The sequence below is a fragment of the Dromiciops gliroides genome, chromosome 1, assembly GCF_019393635.1.
Source record: "Dromiciops gliroides isolate mDroGli1 chromosome 1, mDroGli1.pri, whole genome shotgun sequence".
Classification (NCBI taxonomy): domain Eukaryota; kingdom Metazoa; phylum Chordata; class Mammalia; order Microbiotheria; family Microbiotheriidae; genus Dromiciops; species Dromiciops gliroides.
This window is the reverse complement of record NC_057861.1, coordinates 306,262,958-306,281,471: the sequence shown is the minus strand read 5'-3', so window position 1 is coordinate 306,281,471 and position 18,514 is coordinate 306,262,958. Positions and strand designations below refer to the sequence as shown.

The 18,514-nt window shown below is 36.1% G+C and overlaps 1 protein-coding gene across 2 annotated transcripts in view; it reads left to right on the top strand.

Moving 5' to 3' along the window:
* Positions 1-18,514, top strand: part of WDR7 (WD repeat domain 7) — a 454,202-nt gene that overhangs the window by 288,322 nt on the left and 147,366 nt on the right. For both annotated transcript variants that reach the window (XM_043964540.1, XM_043964532.1), the window contains one exon: positions 10,683-10,869. In XM_043964540.1, coding sequence (XP_043820475.1) covers positions 10,683-10,869 — 187 coding nt within the window. The remainder of the gene's footprint in view (positions 1-10,682; positions 10,870-18,514) is intronic.

Genomic DNA, 18,514 nt, shown 5'->3' with positions numbered 1-18,514 from the left:
TTATACCAACTTTGAGCCAGGTGCTGAATTTGATAAAGCCTATCTAAGACCAGAAGGGATGAACTTTAAGAAACTCAGTTCTCAGCTACACAACTTAGATGTGGTTTTATACATTCAAGGACCCCCCCTCCTCCCATCTTCCCATGCCCTGAGTACTAGAGAGTTTGAGATGATAGAAATCCTGGGCTAAGATGCTATGAGTTCTCTGCCCTGAGAAGAACTTCATCTCTGTAGTTGAAGAATTATTTATCAGTAGATAAAAGTTATGAAGAGGGGGCAGCTAGGTGGCGCAGTGGATAAAGCACCAGCCCTGGATTCAGGAGTACCTGAGTTCAAATCCGGCCTCAGACACTTGACACTTACTAGCTGTGTGACCCTGGGCAAGTCACTTAACCCTAATTGCCCCCCCCCAAAGAACAACAACAACAAAGTTATGAAGAGGCTGATCATTTTTCAGTAGAAGAAAGAACTTATATTGATAAACACTCTCCAAAAATAGTATGGCTGCCTTCCTAAATAATGAATCATCATTATTAGAAGTATTCAGTTGGAGAATGTATGACTACTTGGTGGGGATATTCCAACTGAGTTTTTGGTCCAAAATATAACAACTACTGCTGCTGTGGCTACTACTAATACAACTAGCATTTATATAGTGCTTGAAGGTTTATGGACAATCTTACAAGTATTACCACGTTTTATCCTCACAACAACCATGGGAAGTATGTACCATTATTCTCTCCTTTTTACACATGAGAAAACTGAGGCAGACAGAGATTAAGTGCCTAGCATCACATAGCTAGTAAATGTCTGAGACTAGAATTGAACATAAGTCTTCCTGACTCCAGGTCTAGCATTCTATCTACTACCTAATTGACTATGTAATAATGTCTCTAGTAGTCATTCCTAATTACTGATATGAATAATAGTATACTATTAATTAATAGCATACTATTAATGTATTATATATATACATTATATATAACAATAGTATGCTGTTAATGAATTTAGTATAATAATAGTATACTATTAATGAGTAATAGTATACTATTATACTATCATGACTATATCTAATATTAGTAATATATTTAAGATGATTATTGCTCATATACATATTCCTCATGTATACATATTGTTCATATGTATATGAGCAATATTCATCTTTTGGGAATGTTCACTTGTAAGATGAAGTTATATTTGTGTTATAAGTAAATCTTGGTCATTGCTCTTAAACTTCCTGATATGACTATGTGTAAATTAACTATTACGAGTAGTAAAAATGCAAAGAAATAGCTAATTTTAGCTGACCTGTCTAGGTCAGGATTAGCTTGAGGCTCTTCTGATCAGAGCATCAAACTTTTGTGTCTTTTTAATGTCACCTATATCCAGTTTTCCTGTCTTCATTTTCGTGTTCTGGATCATATTGCTATTCATATCTCAACTCTTATTTCTGTTTTCTTGAGTGTTTTAGTCTTTGTTACATTTTACTCTTACAGTCAAACATTTTAAAATATACTCTTCCAGTGTTGGTCTTTATTATAGTAAAACATAAAAAAAATCCACAAACATCAAGTTAAAAGCAGGAAAGGGTATTTTACTGGGTTATTATTTTACTGCAGTTAAAAAAAATAACCAGCAAAACAGTTAAATACAAACTATATTGATAGTATAATATGACTTCTTTTTCTGTACTAGCCAGAGAATTATAGCCAATTTGGATCTGATTGGATTTAAAATTCAGTGTGTGTGTGTGTGTGTGTGTGTGTGTGTGTGTGTGTGTGTGTGTATGTCCTGATGCATTGTTTGCAGTATGGTAATTGTGATCACATTTGGACATAGGGTGAGAACATGGCAGAAAAAATTGCACATATTAACCAGGTTATGCTAAAATTTGGCATTCTTACTGGGAGTTAGTGATATAAAAGCTGTGTTCATTTTTTAAATGTACTGGTTAAAATATTTCTGTGGAGGATATTCTTATTTTAGGCATATCTTAGAATAAGGAATTTATTGAATAAGCCTAAATTTAATTGCTTATGTCATGCAAATAATTCAAATAGGATTTAAAGCATAAAGACACCTCTTCTGCTAGATATATCTCACTGTTCTTCAAGTAAATTAATATTTCCTGAGTGCATACACTGATAAGTACTTTGGGGGAATACACAAAAGTGTGACATGTCCCTTCCATCAGTTTGCTAATAACTTTGATGGTAAAGAGAAGACTTAGAAGTATAAAAGCTAAATGAATTGATTTCATAAGGAAGCACATGGCTTATTACAAATTAATTTTGTATCAAGTAATCGTTTTATGAGTTCTGAAAAGGAAGAGTTTAGTCTAAAGCAACCATTGAGGGCTTTACAAGAAAGAGGGAGAATTTGTGTTGAAACTTAAGAATGGTAAGGAATTATATGGGCTGAGAGGAGTTGACAAGGCAGTTAATGGGGATGTTACAGGGAGATATAATGGCATTTTCAAAGGCCTAGAGATGGGAAAGCAATGAGCAGTTTGAATGGACCAGAAGGTTGGTAGGACATGGGGATGGTAACAGTGAGAGCTTTGTTGGAACCAGGTAATAGAGCACCTTAAATGTCACGATGATGAGTTTAGATTTTATACCATACATAATAGGGAGTTGTTAAAAAATATTACCAAGGGAGTGATATAATGTAAATTGTGTCTTAGGAAGATTAATTTAGTAGCTATGTTCAATATAAATTAATCTGTTAAATTGTCTACTCTGGTTTTCATATTTTGTGTTCATGAATAGCTAATTTTAAAATGTTAGTTGCTTAACACCAGTCAAAAGAGAATTATGCTGAAGAAATCATGAAGCTTAGAGAGCCTAGTATTACCTCTGTATTGTTGTTTATGGCAATAACATTAACAAACTGCCTCTCATCTGAAATATCAAAAAGTCCAAAAGGGAATTTGGCAGTTGGAAGCCTCTATGACCTTTGTTATTTTCTTATTTTTGTTGAATGTTAGATGTCAGTAATAAAAAGTGAATTTGCTACTATAGTTCCATTCACTAGATTATATAAACTTTGCTTATTTGATGCCAGAGTAAATGGTCAATTACTCAGATTCAATTAGTAGTTTGAAATATAAGGGAACAAAATAGCATAAGAAAAACTAACATGTGGGAGCCATTTTTTAAAAGGAGATGTGATTTGGGAGAGTAAATGCCTAGGATAGCTGCATTTTCTATACCACCACGTAGCCTTTGTGTGACACGTCAATCACTCTCAGAGTAGCAACAGCCACACATGTAGTCTATTCCAGGGCAAAAGATCTTTTATGGACTATTGCTGGTTTTCCCTATTCTGTCATATTGTTAAAACACTACCCGCATATGAGAAGCAAGTGGTCACCTTCCACATGCTTTCTATTTTACTTTGTCAGGAGAATGATTGAAAATATCAAGAAATCTCCCACTTATCACATTGTTTATTTTTGCTCTTAGAAAAAAATTGTCAAAGTCATGAGTAAGTTGCCTGTAGAGCTCCCACCACAGAGACTGTTAGAATTCAGCAGTGTCTCTGCTATTGCCAGAATGCTCCTTCCTGTAATGAACACAGCAATGGTTGGCTACATTTAGGGAAAATAATGATTGAAATACTATAAAACATTGTACTTAGGAAACTTTACTTCACCTTTGCAATATTACTTACCAAAGATATGTCCCCAGGCAGCCCTATTCGCTTAGATTGAAAGCCACTGCTGCTGGTTTCTTAGAGAAGGTCCTTAGAGAGGAGCAGCAGGATTTTCTCTGCAGCTCTTACAACTTCCTAGAAGTAAAGAATAAACAGGGAAGTGGGAGATTTCTTGACATTTTGAAATATCATTCCAACAGTTGAGTGTTGTGAGGAATGTAAGCATGTAGGAATGTAAGTGTCCATGAAGGCAGACATATTTCTTGAGTTTTCTTTAAATAATTTTCCAGCTTATTTGCTATGTACTTGTACTGTATGTGAAAACAGAATATTTGCATATACCCTAATATAATCTTTTATGAAATAGTATTTGGAATTGAGCTATTACTTTGTAAAATACTACTTGAAATGATATACTAGCGACAACTTTGGTGCTGACAGAATGGAGTGCCCAGTATTTGTCTTTCTGCCACAGTCCTTGTTATCCATGCTCAAAGTACAGGCTGGCCTCCCTCCTTAAAGAGAAGGTGAAAAAAAGCCTTTGTGCCCACTAGGTTATCAGAGAGAATTGTCTTCCAGAAGAAGAAGAAGAAAGAAAAGGAGAAATTTTAATGTAAAAACAAAGAGAAAGAATTTGAAGAGGCAGAAGAAAATCCTGACCTGTGTGAGGAGATGGAGTATGGAAGAATGTGAAAGGAACAAAAGAGAAGAACCACTGAGTACTTAGAGCTCAGTAATCAAGATGAAGCTCTGTGTTAGGAAGCACTTGCCTTTCCAGTGAGGAATGATATTGTGGATTCACAGGTACCATAATGGTCATCCAGAAAGGATCAGAGGAAGTGTAGAGATAGGTAGTGACTGGTAATTCTTTGCTGAAGAATTCCGAAATAGCCATTTGTCAGCCTGACAATAAGTGTTATATGTCTGTTTTCTTCCTGGGGTGTGCATGCAGTATGTAACAGGGAACCTCCCAAGACTTGTTAAGGCAGGTAGCTACTGCTTATTTCTGGTGATTCCCATGAACACAAGTGTAACTACCAGAAGAAACCTAGAAAACAATGCATTTCAAATTTTATTAGTATTTTATTTTTTCACCCAATTACATGTAAAAACAATTTTTAACATTTGGTGTTTTTTTTTTAATTTTGAGTTCCAAATTCTCTCCCTCACTTTCTTCCCTCCCCCACCCCCAATTGGGAAGGCAACCAATTTGATATAGTTGATATAGGTTATACATGTACAGTCTTGCAAAACATATTTCCATATTAGTCATGCTATGAAAGAAAACACATACATAAAAATCCCAAGAAAAATAAAGTACAAAAAGTGTGCTTTGATCTGTGTTCAGACTCCATCAGTTCTTTCTCTAGAGATGGAGAGCATTTTTCATCATAAGTTCTTTGGAATTATTTTAGATCGTTGTATTGCCAAGAATAGCTATAGCATTCACACAGCTGATCATCACACAGCATCACTGTTACTGTGTACACTGTTCTCCAAGCCCTGCTCACTTCACTTTGTATCAGTTCATGAAAAACTTTGCAGGTTGTTCTGAGAACAATCTGCTCATCATTTCTTATATATAATAATATAATAGTAGTATAATAGTATTCCGTCACAATCTTATAACATAACTTGGTCAGCTATTCCCCAATTTCCAGTTCTTCGCCACCACTAAAAGATCTGCTATAAATGTTTTTGTACATTTAGGTCCTTTTCCTTTTAGTTTTTTATCTCTTTGGGATACAGACCTACTAGTGAGATTGCTGGGCCAAAGGTTTCATGCCCCCAAGGGCATTGTTCCAAATTACTCTCCAGAATGGTTAGATCAGTTCACCATTCCACCTACAGTACATTCATTAGTGTTTCACTTTCCCCACATCCCCTCCAACATTTGTCATTTTCCTTTTTTGTCATTTTAGCCAGTCTGATAGGTATAGGGTTGTAGCTCAGAGGTGTTTTAATTTGCATTTCTCTAATCAGTAGTTATTCAGAACAGTTTTACATGTGACTAGATAACTAATTACTTTGTCTGAAAACTGCCTGTTTATATCTTTTGCCCATTTATCACTTGGGAAATGGTTCTTAATTTTATAAATTTAACTTAGTTCTCTATATATTTGAGAAATGAGGCCTTTATCAGAGATAACTGCTGTTGCTCTGGCAGTCCTTCTCCTTTTCTAAGGGTTCCTAAAATAGCCCTTGCCATTTATATTATATCCAAGGACCAATGTGACTAATAAGAAAAAGTCCATTACCAGTTGATTGACCATTTGATGACTCTTCCTTTGGTGATGGCTACCTTTGAAACACTAATAATATGTCAGTGACCCTTCATTGATTTCAAATAGTGTCTCAACTTAAAAAAAAAATCTAGAGAATGAGTATAGTGATTATTTAGAAGAACAGACTTTCCATTATATGTCTCTGATAGTAAGGTGTTATGAAAAGAGCACTATACATAGAGACACAGTAGAAGCACAGGGTAAATGGTCAAGAAGATCTAAATTCAAATTCTGCCTCAGATCCTCATTAGCTCTGTCACCCTAGGCAAGTCACTTAACCTCTATCTACTTCAGTTTCTTCAACTATAAAAAAAGCAAGAAAAGGCATAATAATATCACCTACCTCACAAGGTTATCATTAGGACTGTATGAGATATTTTTAAAAGCACTTAGCACAATGCTTGGCAGATAGTAAGCACTTCATAAATACTTATTCCCTTCCCTTTCTTTTCTTCCCCCCTACTCCTGTCCCCTTCTCCCCTCTTATTTCAACCCTTACTACTCCCTGACCCTGGTCATATTGCTTAACTTTTCTGAGCTTTGGTTTCCTCATCTGTAAAAAATAGCTAGTTTTGTTCTGCCTAACTCACAGGTTTGTTCTGAGAAAAGTACTTTATAGAGTACTATATGAATATGAGTTGTAGTTATTCCCTATATCTGTCTTATTTTTGTTCTGTGTCCCTGTCCCTTCATACTCATTAACATAACTTTTTGAAAATGTAGGATAACTATTTGAAATAATTTGGTACCCATTATTATTTTTATCAGTTAGCCTTTTAAAAAATCATACTTATAAGCCACATGATCTTGGAATCAAATGGATTTTTGAATTAGAAGCATATACTCCTTTAACTGGCCATAATATGAATTTATTTAAAAGCTATTTGCTAAATAAAGCTTTTCAGCCCTGTTAAACTACTAAACTGTAAATTCTGTGAGCCAATAAAGACTGTATCATATCTAAATTTTTTATTTCCCCCATCACCTAACCTAGCATACTACAAACAGCAATTACTTAATAATTCTTGAATATACTTTTCTCTAAAAACAATACTATATTGCTTTTAATTTTTGTAACCTTCTAATTCTTCTTTTTAAAGAAAGAAATAAGTAATTCATTTATTGCAAAGGACAATCATTTAAGTATGCACACAGGCTTAGAATTTTAGATGTATGTCACTCTACAGGATTAGTAAGATAACATTTTTGACTTGTACCTTCAAGTTTTAAATGAATTCAGTTTTGCTGCTTGTCATTGATAATGTCTAAATTGTTTTGTAAATTGTAATATTGAAGTTGTTTGTCTTAATGCTTTGGTATCTTGTTTCCTTTCTCCTAGCAATTACTTGCTTCAGAATATTTTTGCTTTTTAATTTTTCACTGCAAATGAGATGTTTGTAAAAGCTCTTTGCACAGTGCCCCGCCCGTAGTAGATACTATATAAATGCTTATTCCCTTATCCAGCTCCCTATTTTTTGTTGTTGTTCATATAGGATAATACTGGGTAGTATGTTCTGTTAAACAAATACCATCTTAGGATTTCGGTGATCCTAAGGATATTGGGAATGAAGGGGCTAAAGGGTTGGCAAGAGAGAATAATTTTTGAGAGAAAAGACTATATTTGGACTCTTCTCAGAGCCCTAAAGGCAGAGAGTGAATCTGGTTTTAGGCCCTTCAGCTTTGTTGCCCAAACCTCCCAGTAGGGAGCCACTGGGCACACGAGGCTCTGAGGAGCCAAGTCTCCTGGGTCTTTGGCCTGAGCAGGGCCTTAAGAGGGGTCTGGGTTTTGTAGGAGTCAGGATGGGCTGGGAGTTCTCCTTGAGGCGCCTGAGGTGATCCCCTTGTGACTCAGAGCTCAAGCCCCTACCTGAGTTTTGTTTTGTTTTGAAGGGTTGTGTTTACAGAAACACTGTTTTAGTAGGGAATTGGGACATTCTCACTCCAGCATAGGGTTGGGGCCTAAGGCCACAATCTGATTGGTCAATAAACAGAGCAATCTGATTGGTCAAGCCCCAAGTCAGGTTTTCTTTCTTGAAATATTGTGGTAACACAGCATTGTTCTAAGGAGGAGCTGACACTCTTGCCCAGAACAGGTTATGGCCTGGTATCGTAGTTTATGAAATATGATTGGTTGACTGGTACCACCTGACTAGTTTCTAGCACTGTGATTAGTCCACTTGGTATAATCTGGTTGGTTGTTATTGTTATGCCATGTGTTGATAGGGGGAAAGTATGTAAATGAGGAATTGTAAAATGCTGTAATGTAATTAGTCAGAGGGGACCCCTTGAGGGTTTTAAATAGAAGTGAGGGACCTCACTTCTGTGCACTCTCCAGCACATTCAGAAGACTGCCCATCTTCCTGTGAAGATGAATAAAGAAGCCTTCATCCACTGCCTGCTGCCTGCTTGGATTCTTTGAGTGGCAACCTGCTAGCAACACTCCAGCTGCTAACACTCGAGTTGCAATACTAGGGCTACTAACACTCAAACTGCAACACTAGAGCTGTGCAAAACTATTTGAGTGGTTAGCCACATTTCTAACATTTTCACCCTGCAGTAGGAATGTTAATCAACGAGCCGAGAGTTGATGTAGTCACCTTTAGTAGAATCCAAGCTTCTTGAAAGTAGGAATTGTGTTATTTTTTTGTATTTGTATACCTAGTCCCTAACAGCATCAAGTACATAGTAGGCACTTAAATGCTTTTTGATTGATCTCAGAACTGCCTCTTTTCTTGTGGGCTGTACTTTCCTCATATTTACATATTCCCTCTTCTTTTTTCTCACTTTACTCCTATTTTGTCCTTTCTCTTTTCTACAAACTTCCCTCATCCTTAACCCCTCAAAACCTCAGCAAGTGCCTTGGTCATAAGAAGTTTTCAGTAAGATCATAGGATCATAAAGTTAGATCTAGAAGGGGCCATCTAGTTCAGTCTTTTCATTTTATAGATGAGGAAGTGAGATTCCTAGAGGTTATGTGACTTATTTGCCATGGTCACAGACAGTATGTGTCAGAGGCAGGACTTACACCCAAAACTTTCTTACTTTGAGGCCAGCTCTCCATTCATTTGTGGCATTCCAGAAAGGGAAGATGGTTGATTGTTAAATAAATGTGGAATTTGATTGTCTTAGAATCTTAGAGGAAAAGTGGGAAAGGAGGGGAAGGAAATAAGTATTTAAATAACGTCTGTGCTAAGCTCTTTACAAATATTATCACATTTAATTTAGAAGTTGAAGGACATGACATTAGATAAATCATTTGATCCTATCCGCTCATTTTATAGATGAAAAAATAGAGCCCAGAGAGCTGTGGTAACTTACTTTATGCTACCTACAAGCACAGTCTTATTCCTGGGATCTTTCTATCATACCATATTGCTTTCATATTAGTATTAATATCCTAAGCAAGATTTCTGTTCTATGCTCCAGAACTATGTCTTCTTTAAGGTTAAAATCTGTCATTCTTAATTCTATCAAGAATAGCCTTCTGCATTTCCCTTGACTTGATTGGGGATTTAATAATTTGTAATAGGCCTAGATTTTTGAAGTTTTAGGATAACTTGAAATATTCCTAAAACTTTGTAATACTGCAATATAATTTATATTTAAAGACTTATAATGAAAGATTTATAAATTGATTAAAATATTTATCATTTAACTTTCCTTTTTGACATTGGTATGCATTGCAACTGTTTTTTGTGGATATTCTAAGTGATATTTGAGCTATAGCAATAGTAATCCATATCCAACTGGTTTCCTGCATTTTTACTTTTGATTCTTTTCTGAGGGTAACCCAGAAACCACTTGGCAGCAAATTCAGGTAATGGAAGTGTGTAGTAAAGAGGACAATTAAAGTTTATCTCAATTTAGCAAAAGGGCAAAATCACATTTTGCAAATCACTAAGTAGGAAAAACATCTTTAAGAAAGTTCATAGCAGGGGGGCAGCTAGATGGCACAGTGGTTAAAGCGTTGGCCCTGGATTCAGGAGTACCTGAGTTCAAATTCGGCCTCAGACACTTAATACTTACTAGCTCTGTGACCCTGGGCAAGTCGCTTAACCCCCATTGCCCTGCAAAAAAAAAAGAAAGAAATAAAAGAAAAAAAAGAAAAGAAAGTTCATAGCATCGTTGTTTTACAACTGGAAAAGACCTTAAAGGTCTTCAAGTCTAAACCCCTCATTTTACAGATGAGGAGACTGAGGACAGAAATTTGCCCAGGGCCATGCAATTAGTAATTGTGTGAGAATTTGAACCCAAGTCTTCTTGACTTTAGGTCTGGTACCTGATCCACTGTCATGTTTTTTCTCCGAGTTCACATGAAACTCATAGGTAGCAGAAGTGGGATTTGAACTTGGATCTTCTGCTGCCAAATCCTCTGCCTTTTCCACTGTACCATGGCACCTTCTGTTAAGGGGACTGACTATAATTTTGGTAAAAAATATTTTTTGTTGTCAAATTTTAAAATGTTTTGGGAATATTAAGCTTAATGACTTCTTTATAGTCCATATAGAGAGAACTAATTTCAACTTTGGTCATTTTATTAAGATGCTTAAGGTTTGTGATTTACTTACCTATGACTTGGAAGCATTTCTTATTGTCATGGTACACTATTTCTTAATGGTCTGAATTGGTGTCTAAGTTCAGTCTAATATGTGAAATACAACTTGAAAACTTGTCTCAGGAAAAAAAAAAATCTAAGAAGCAAAATTAACATATTCCTTTGCATTTTGTTTTGTACCTTAGGCAAGGCATTGACATTCCTTCTTCTACAGCCACCTAGTCCTAAACTCCCTCCACACAGCACGATCCGTAGAACTGCTATTGATCTAATTGGACGAGGTTTTACGGTATGGGAGCCTTATATGGATGTGTCTGCTGTCCTCATGGGCCTTCTTGAGCTCTGTGCCGATGCTGAGAAGCAACTTGCTAAGTATGTGACCAATTTCAATTATTTTTATTCATTTGTTTGTTCTATTCTATTATTATTATTATTTTTTTGGTCTTGACTTGTAATATCATCTGTGTTGGGGATTCCTCGTGGAAACTCCTATCACCAGTTCAGGGAGATTGTCTTCAACTTATTGTGAGAATTGCCTGGAACACTGAAATTCCGTGACTTGTTTATTCATGGTCACATAGTTTTTGACTGAGACCACACCTGTACTTAGGTCTTCCTGAGTACTAGACAACTGCAGGGTCAGCCCTTACCCTACTATACCATGCTGTCACTAATTCTAAAGAACTCTTATAAACTGACTATGTTTAAGAGAAAAAAAAACACCTCACAAACAAAATTCCAATTTTGGAGGAAAGGAGACCATGCGTGAGGGTTCTGGAATTGGTACCTAGAAGCCAAATTGGAAATAATATAAGATGTATACTTAAGGAAGATTATTTTAGGAGATTGTTGCAGTAATCTAAGCAAAAGATGATGAGAACTTGGTCTTATGAGATGTCATAGATATTTTGGAGGAAAAATGGATGACTTAGCAGTTCATTTGCTTTGAGGGGAGTGGTTGATGAAAGAGGGAATGGTGAAGGATGATTTTGAAGATGTGAATGCTGATGCCTGCTTAGATGGATGTAATCCCAATAAAGCTATGGAAGTTGACCGGAGATGGACAAGAGAAGGGTTTATGGAAAAAGACAATGAGTTCTATCTAGGATATGTCAAAATTATGATGCTTATGGACATTTGGGTGATATCCAGCAGGCAATTCATAATACTAAAGTTCAGGAGACAGATTAGAACTGGATATTTAGATTTGGAAACCACCTCCATACGGATGATAACTGAACCTAAGGGAAAATAATGAGATCACCAAAAGGAAGTATATAAAGAAAGAAGAGAGGTGGACCCCAAGATGGAGCCTTGGGGGATAACCACAGTTAGGAGGCTGGAGACAGGTGGTAATCCAGCATTATCATAAGACAGCAACACGATCTTGGAATCATAGGATTTTATAATTAGGTGAAACCCTAAAATTCATCTAGGCTCACATCTTCATTTTATACATATAGTAATTGAGTCTCCTAGAATTTAGGTATTCTACCTAAATTTAAAGGTAATCTCTAGACAAGAATTCAGTTGCCTCCATAAAGAAAAAAAACAACAACAGGTATATAGATTGCACATTTAAATGGGTAAATATGCTAGAACTGGGATACATAAGATCAGTAATTAAAACTGCATCAGAATCTTGATTGTGTTACTGTCTCTGACAAACATGGATGTTTTGTGGTTTTAAAACACTCTTGAACCTGTTTTCTCATTTGTAAAATGAACATGTTGTACTAGGTGATCTAAGGTCCTTTTCAGTGCCAAATCCAAGCTCCTCCGAATGTTTCTTTTGAGGGAAAGTATGAAATGAGATACTTCCCATAAATGTGTCTTTAGTTCTCAGTGCTATGCTTCCCTTGAAGGCATTCCTGGTGGTGTGCTAGGGCCTGAGGTTGGAGTCATCTCCCCTTCAGGGAAAAGAAGCATGAAATATATGAGAAAAGTGCCTTTGTAGCCTAGGGGACAGAGCTGTGATAATTTAGTGAGAGCTTTTTAGGATGGGGACTGTACACTGGTAAAAATTAAATGCAGATTTATTTGCTTTTTTTGTTTTTTTTTTCATTGTGTTTTGTTCCCCCTACCTTTGCCCTCAGTTCAGTCTACAGCCACAGGGTATAGAGCTATATTCATTAGGATTTAATAATAGAGAGCAAAGTGAGGATCTGTGGGATTAGCAAGAGAATCATAAAGGGACTGAGATCAGATCAGAACAAGCCTCTAGTTCAGCTGTACTTAAGTGGGCATTAAATAAAAATAGAAAATCATCCTCAAGTGAAATTCACATTCTCTTTAGGAAATTTAATCTCTTTGATACCTAAGCAGAATAATGTTAACCTATTAACATTGATGAGAGCATTTATACCAGAAACCTTGATTGCTCTACAGTTTCTATTCTGCATTTAACATTGGTATATTGCTAAAAGATTTGTATATTGGCTGGGTGTGGAGGATCTAAATTTGTCTACCTTGAATTTTCCCTCTACTACCTCCTAAACTCACCTTCCTTGTTTCCCACTTTGGGTCATTGCTACTACTGATTAACCTTAACAATTAACATCTTGTTGGGGCAAATGAAAAGTGCCAGTTTTGTTATTGTAGTCATTTGGGTTTATGTTTTGTTTTTAAATTAAATCTTATACCAGCTAGTTGTTGTGTCATAACTGCTAAGTAATATTTTTTTTTTTACAAAAATGTGTTTTCTTTTACATAATTCTGCAATAACAGATGAGTATTCTGAGTGTGAGAAGTATATGTAGTCTTGAGTTTTACCTGCCATAACAAGTAGAGTCTAATTTCTAAACTATTTTATTGGCTTTTAAAGATCAGCTTTAGTGTAAATGTGCAGTGTAAATGTATTCAGTATCATCTCTGTTTCAAAATGTAGCTCACTGTTTTTTATGTGCAAAAAAATAAATTTTATAAGGATCTGTACTTTAGCATAATTCCCTATTTCCTTTTAGAAGGCATTGTTGCATTCTTGGATAGTGGAAGTGGAATGCAGCATTAATCATGTATTATAGAAGAATATGTAAAAATACATTTGAATACCAACTATAATATTTCAGTCTTCTGTTTCTTTAGGTTACATATTATTGATTTTTACATTATAGACTTATGAAAAATTGAGGACTAAAGATATTTGGGTAGAAAGTACAATTGATGCCTGATTTTCTGGGCTAAGGGAGAATATAGATAGTAGTATAAATTAATTAAATATCACATAAGCCAAAAATCTCATTTTAGCGTACAGTTTACATATTTGCCAGCCATAGTATTTTCAAATAACAATGTTTATAAGTAACAGAAATAACTGGTTTATGTTTTACTTTTTCTAGTTCTATTCTCTGGTGACAATCCTAATTTTAAGGGGCTTCCAAATTATATTGTTAGTTTCTTGAGGGTTGGGATTGTGTCTTCTAATAGTTTATAATGGTTAGTATGCCTAATATAGTATAGAGTAAATAGTAGGTGCTCAGCAAATGTATTTTAGGTGGATTGATTAAAAACTAGAGAAATACCACCAAAAGCAAGTTTTAAACTTTAAAGAGCAAAAAATGAATTGATTACCAATCTACCAAATAATTGAATCAAATATCCAGCCCCGCTTTTCCATTTTAAAGGCGGGACTCTCATTCATCACCAAGTATACAAACAAAAATGCCCAATAAAAAATTAGGATTCCTCAGCTGGACTTCCTACATCTAGTCTTTATGTTAGTACTCTTGTTTTAGTATCCTAAAGGCACACCATGCTCTTCTTGGGTCTCCTGTTGTCATCTTTTCTGGGCATACTTTCCACTCTCCTCCATAGATTCAAATCATCCCTGTCCTTTAAGACACAGAACAAACTCTACTGTTTCTCTAAACTTTGATTTCACTGTTCTGATTCTCAATGACCTTCCCCTTCTCAGAGCTCCTGCATTGTGTGATTTACCACTTCATTATATACTGCCTGTATGTTCTTCAATCAATTATTAGTTCAAGCATCTTCAATTGTAATTAAATTGTAAGCTCCTTGAGGGCCAGGAGCCCTGGGCTAATATCATTCTCACACTCCTTAGCATCCCATTAGAACATGACTAGACTACATAGAACACCTAGTAGATGCTCAACAAATGAGTATGTGTATGTGTAAGCAAATTTCTCATCCAGTGGGAATGGCATTCAAATTATAATTCATCCACAATTATAAGCATTAATTATGTACTTAATGTATGCATTACAATTCCATTGTTAAGCACTGGAGTAGATACAAAGTTTAGATAAGATAGTCTCTGTCCTCAAGAAGCCTTACACTGTAATAGAAATAGATAAGACATTAACAGAAGATAATTATAGTATAAAATATTACATGAAAAGTGCAGGGAGTTGTAAAATAAAGTACATTATGAACCCTGAGGAGCAAGACCATGGGTATTAGGTATATAAAATAGGTATATATAACCTTTTACTATTGCCAAATTTATAATGACCCCCCACACACACATTTAGTTACATGACCCCATATCCATGACCCATAGTTTAAGAAGCTAGGCCTTAGAAGTAGTGAAGTCGGAAGAAAGAACAGATTTAGTGGGAAGGATAAGCTTGTTTTTGGATGGAGATGTTTACTTTCAAGTACATCCAGAGAAAGATGTTATGGGCAGTTGAATATCTGGAGCTCAGAGTGGTCTAGCTTAAAGAGATATATTTGGATGAAACTATGGGAGTGAATGCAATTAAGGGAAAGTGGTAAGAGAGAAAGGACCAAGGCTAGACACTTGGAGAAATTTCACAGTATGGGGTCAGCTTGAAAAAGAAGAACTAGAGAAAGAAACAAGAAGGAACTATTAGAGGTAGAATCAAAAGAGTGTGATATTTCTGAAGCTGAGGAATGAGAATGTATCCATTTGGGAAGGAAGGGTCTATAATGCCAAAAGGTACAAAGTGATTCAGGAGTTGAAAGAACTGAAGAAAGGCCATTGGATTTAACAATTGGAAGATAATTTAGTGCCATTTGAGAGAGCAATTTCAATAGAGTCATGAGGGGCAAAAGTTGGGTACAAGGGGTTTGAAGGAGAATGTGAGTCAGTCAGCAAATGGTTATTAAGTACTTCTATGCCAGACACTATGCTGGGCTCTGGAGATACAAAGAAACACACACACAAAAGTGCCTGTCAAATGGTGGAGACAATATATAAATTACTAGAAGCATACAAAATAAACCTGGAATAGAGGAATCTAATCTGAAAGGGAAAGGTATTAGCAGCTGGGAGAACTGCAGTAAGCTTTCTACAGTGGGGATGTTTGAGCTGAGCTTTTAAGGAAGCCCTGGAAACTTAAAAGATAGGGGTGAGGAGGGAAAACATTCCCGATATGGGGGACAACCATTGCAAAGGCACAAAGATGGTCACATTCAAGAAACCTGTAAGTAGGCCAGTGTTGTTGAATCATAGAGTGAGTAGAGGGACATAAGAATATTGGAAAAGGAGGAAAGTTACATGTTTTGAAGAATTCTAAATACCAAACAGAAGAATTTATATTTGATCATGGAGGTAATAGGTAGCCAGTAGAGTTCATTGAATAGAAGAGTTGACATGTTCATACTTAAACTTCAAGAAAATTACCTTACCAGTTAAGTATAGGATGAATTCTGCTGGAGTGGGACCTGAAAGAGTATCCATTAGAAAGTTCTTGCAGTAGTCCTGGCCAGAGGTGATGAGGGCCTGAATTATACGTATACGTATACGTATGAGTGCATACAGAAACAAATGTATTCACATACATATACATTTATGTACATATATACATACACTATATATATGGTTAAAAGTAGATTTGACAACAAATTAAAAGTACTGAAGAAATGGTATTACCTGGTATAGGTAGCTTCTAAAAAATAAATTTTTATGGATATCTTACTTCTACATTGCCTAAATTGACCCCAGTGTCCTTCCTCCTACCTCATTTCAGAGAGCCACCTCATATAACTAAGATATGAGAGAGAAGAAAAAATATTCAAAATTGATTGTTATTGCAATATATGCAATGTTCCACATCTGTGGACCACTCACTTTTTTTTTTTTTTTAGTGAGGCAGTTGGGGTTAAGTGACTTGCCCAGGGTCACACAGGTAGTAAGTGTTAAGTATCTGAAGCTGGATTTGAACTCAGGTACTCCTGACTCCAGGGTCGGTGCTCTATCCACTGTGCCACCTAGCTGCCCCCCACTCACCTTTGCAAAAGAGTAAAGAGGTGTGTCTTTTCATATCTCTTCTTTGGGATCACACTTATTCTTTTATAACATTGTGATATTTGTTTTTTATTGTTTTGTGGTGACTGTACTTATTTCAATTTGCATCACTTTCTATAAGTCTCTCCATGCCTTTCTAAATTTATCATATTTCATATAGCATAAAGATGTTTTTTATAAAATTTGGTAGTAACAGGGAAGTAGAAAGATGAGAGAAAGATTGCTTAAGACTTTGTGTGTGGAAAGTGCTTAATAAAGATCTCTTGATTTGAATGGACTATTAAGATTAAGGAAGAACTTTGGGATTTTAGAGAGACATGAGCATTTTGTTTTGTTTTGTTTTTTTGTTTTTGCAGGACAATGCCCCCAAATGGACAGTTCTTCCTTCCTTCCTTCCTTCCTTCCTTCCTTCCTTCCTTCCTTCCTTCCTTCCTTCCTTCCTTCCTTCCTTCCTTCCTTCCTTCCTTCCTTCCTTCCTTCCTTCCTTCCTTCCTTCCTTCCTTCCTTCCTTCCTTCTTTCTTCTTTCTTTCTTCTTTCTTTCTTTCTTTCTTTCTTTCTTTCTTTCTTTCTTTCTTTCTTTCTTTCTTTCTTTCTTTCTTTCTTTCTTTCTTTCTTTCTTTCTTTCTTTCTTTCTTTCTTTCTTTCTTTCTGGCAGTGAAGGTTAAGTGACTTGCCCAGGGTCACATAGCTAGTAAGTGTCAAGTGTCTGAGGCCAGATTTGAACTTAGGTCCTCCTGAATCCAGGGCCAGTGCTGCCCACTACATGAGCATTTTTGAAGGCATGATGGGAAGGAAAACACTGAAAATACACGATGGGCTAGGAGAAAGATCAGTGGACATGGCAGTCATTATTAGTCCAGAATTCCAGTCTTCCCTCTACCATTTATTAACTCTATGATCATTAGACATACCATCCTACTTCTGTAAGCTGCCTCCATCTTTACAGTGAGAATAATAATGCTACTTCTCTAAGGAAATTTTTTTGTTTTTTGGTGAGGCAATTAGGGTTAAGTGACTTGCCCAGGGTCACACAGATAGTAAGTGTCAAGTGTCTGAGGCCGGATTTGAACTCAAGTCTTCCTGAATCCAGGTCCGGTGCTTTATTCACTGTGCCACCTAGCTGCCCCCTCTAAGGAAGTTTTGAAAGAAATGCTTTCTAAACCTTAAATGAATTTATATGAGAAAGCTAATGACCTCAAGATCCTGGAGAAAGTAGGAGGAAATGTGATGAGATCAAACATTCAGGTAGAAAGCTTAGCCTTATTCAATAGGAGGGTTGCCACTTCTGTCACCAATGAAAAGAAAGAGGGTGGAGAGTGATGTTTTTATGATTTGAGAATAGAGCAGGGGAGCTAATGTAGTTCAAGAGAAGTGGAAATGCAATGAGAAATTTCCTTAAGAGAAAAAGATACCGTTTCACAGTAACTTTTTGGATTAAGATAAGGAGTCAGTAAGGGGAAACAGATTGCCCAACAGAGTAGGGATTACTCAGATGAGTTTATGTAACATGAAATTGTAGTAGGTAGAATCAGTTCAGTTTTGTGGCTTTCTCATGAAACACTTAGCAGCAAGAGCAACAGAAAAATTGGCTCCCTCCCATGTTGAAGACATTAACACGGCAAGCCATGGGGTCAAGGTTAGATATGGGGGCAAGTAAAGCAATAGATTTAGAGAATATAGATGGCTCAAAGAACCAGAAGTCTTGATAAGGACAAAAAGTACGTGTGTGTGTGTGTGTGTGTGTGTGCGTTAAAGAACTGAAAGAATAGGAAATTGTAGTTGCA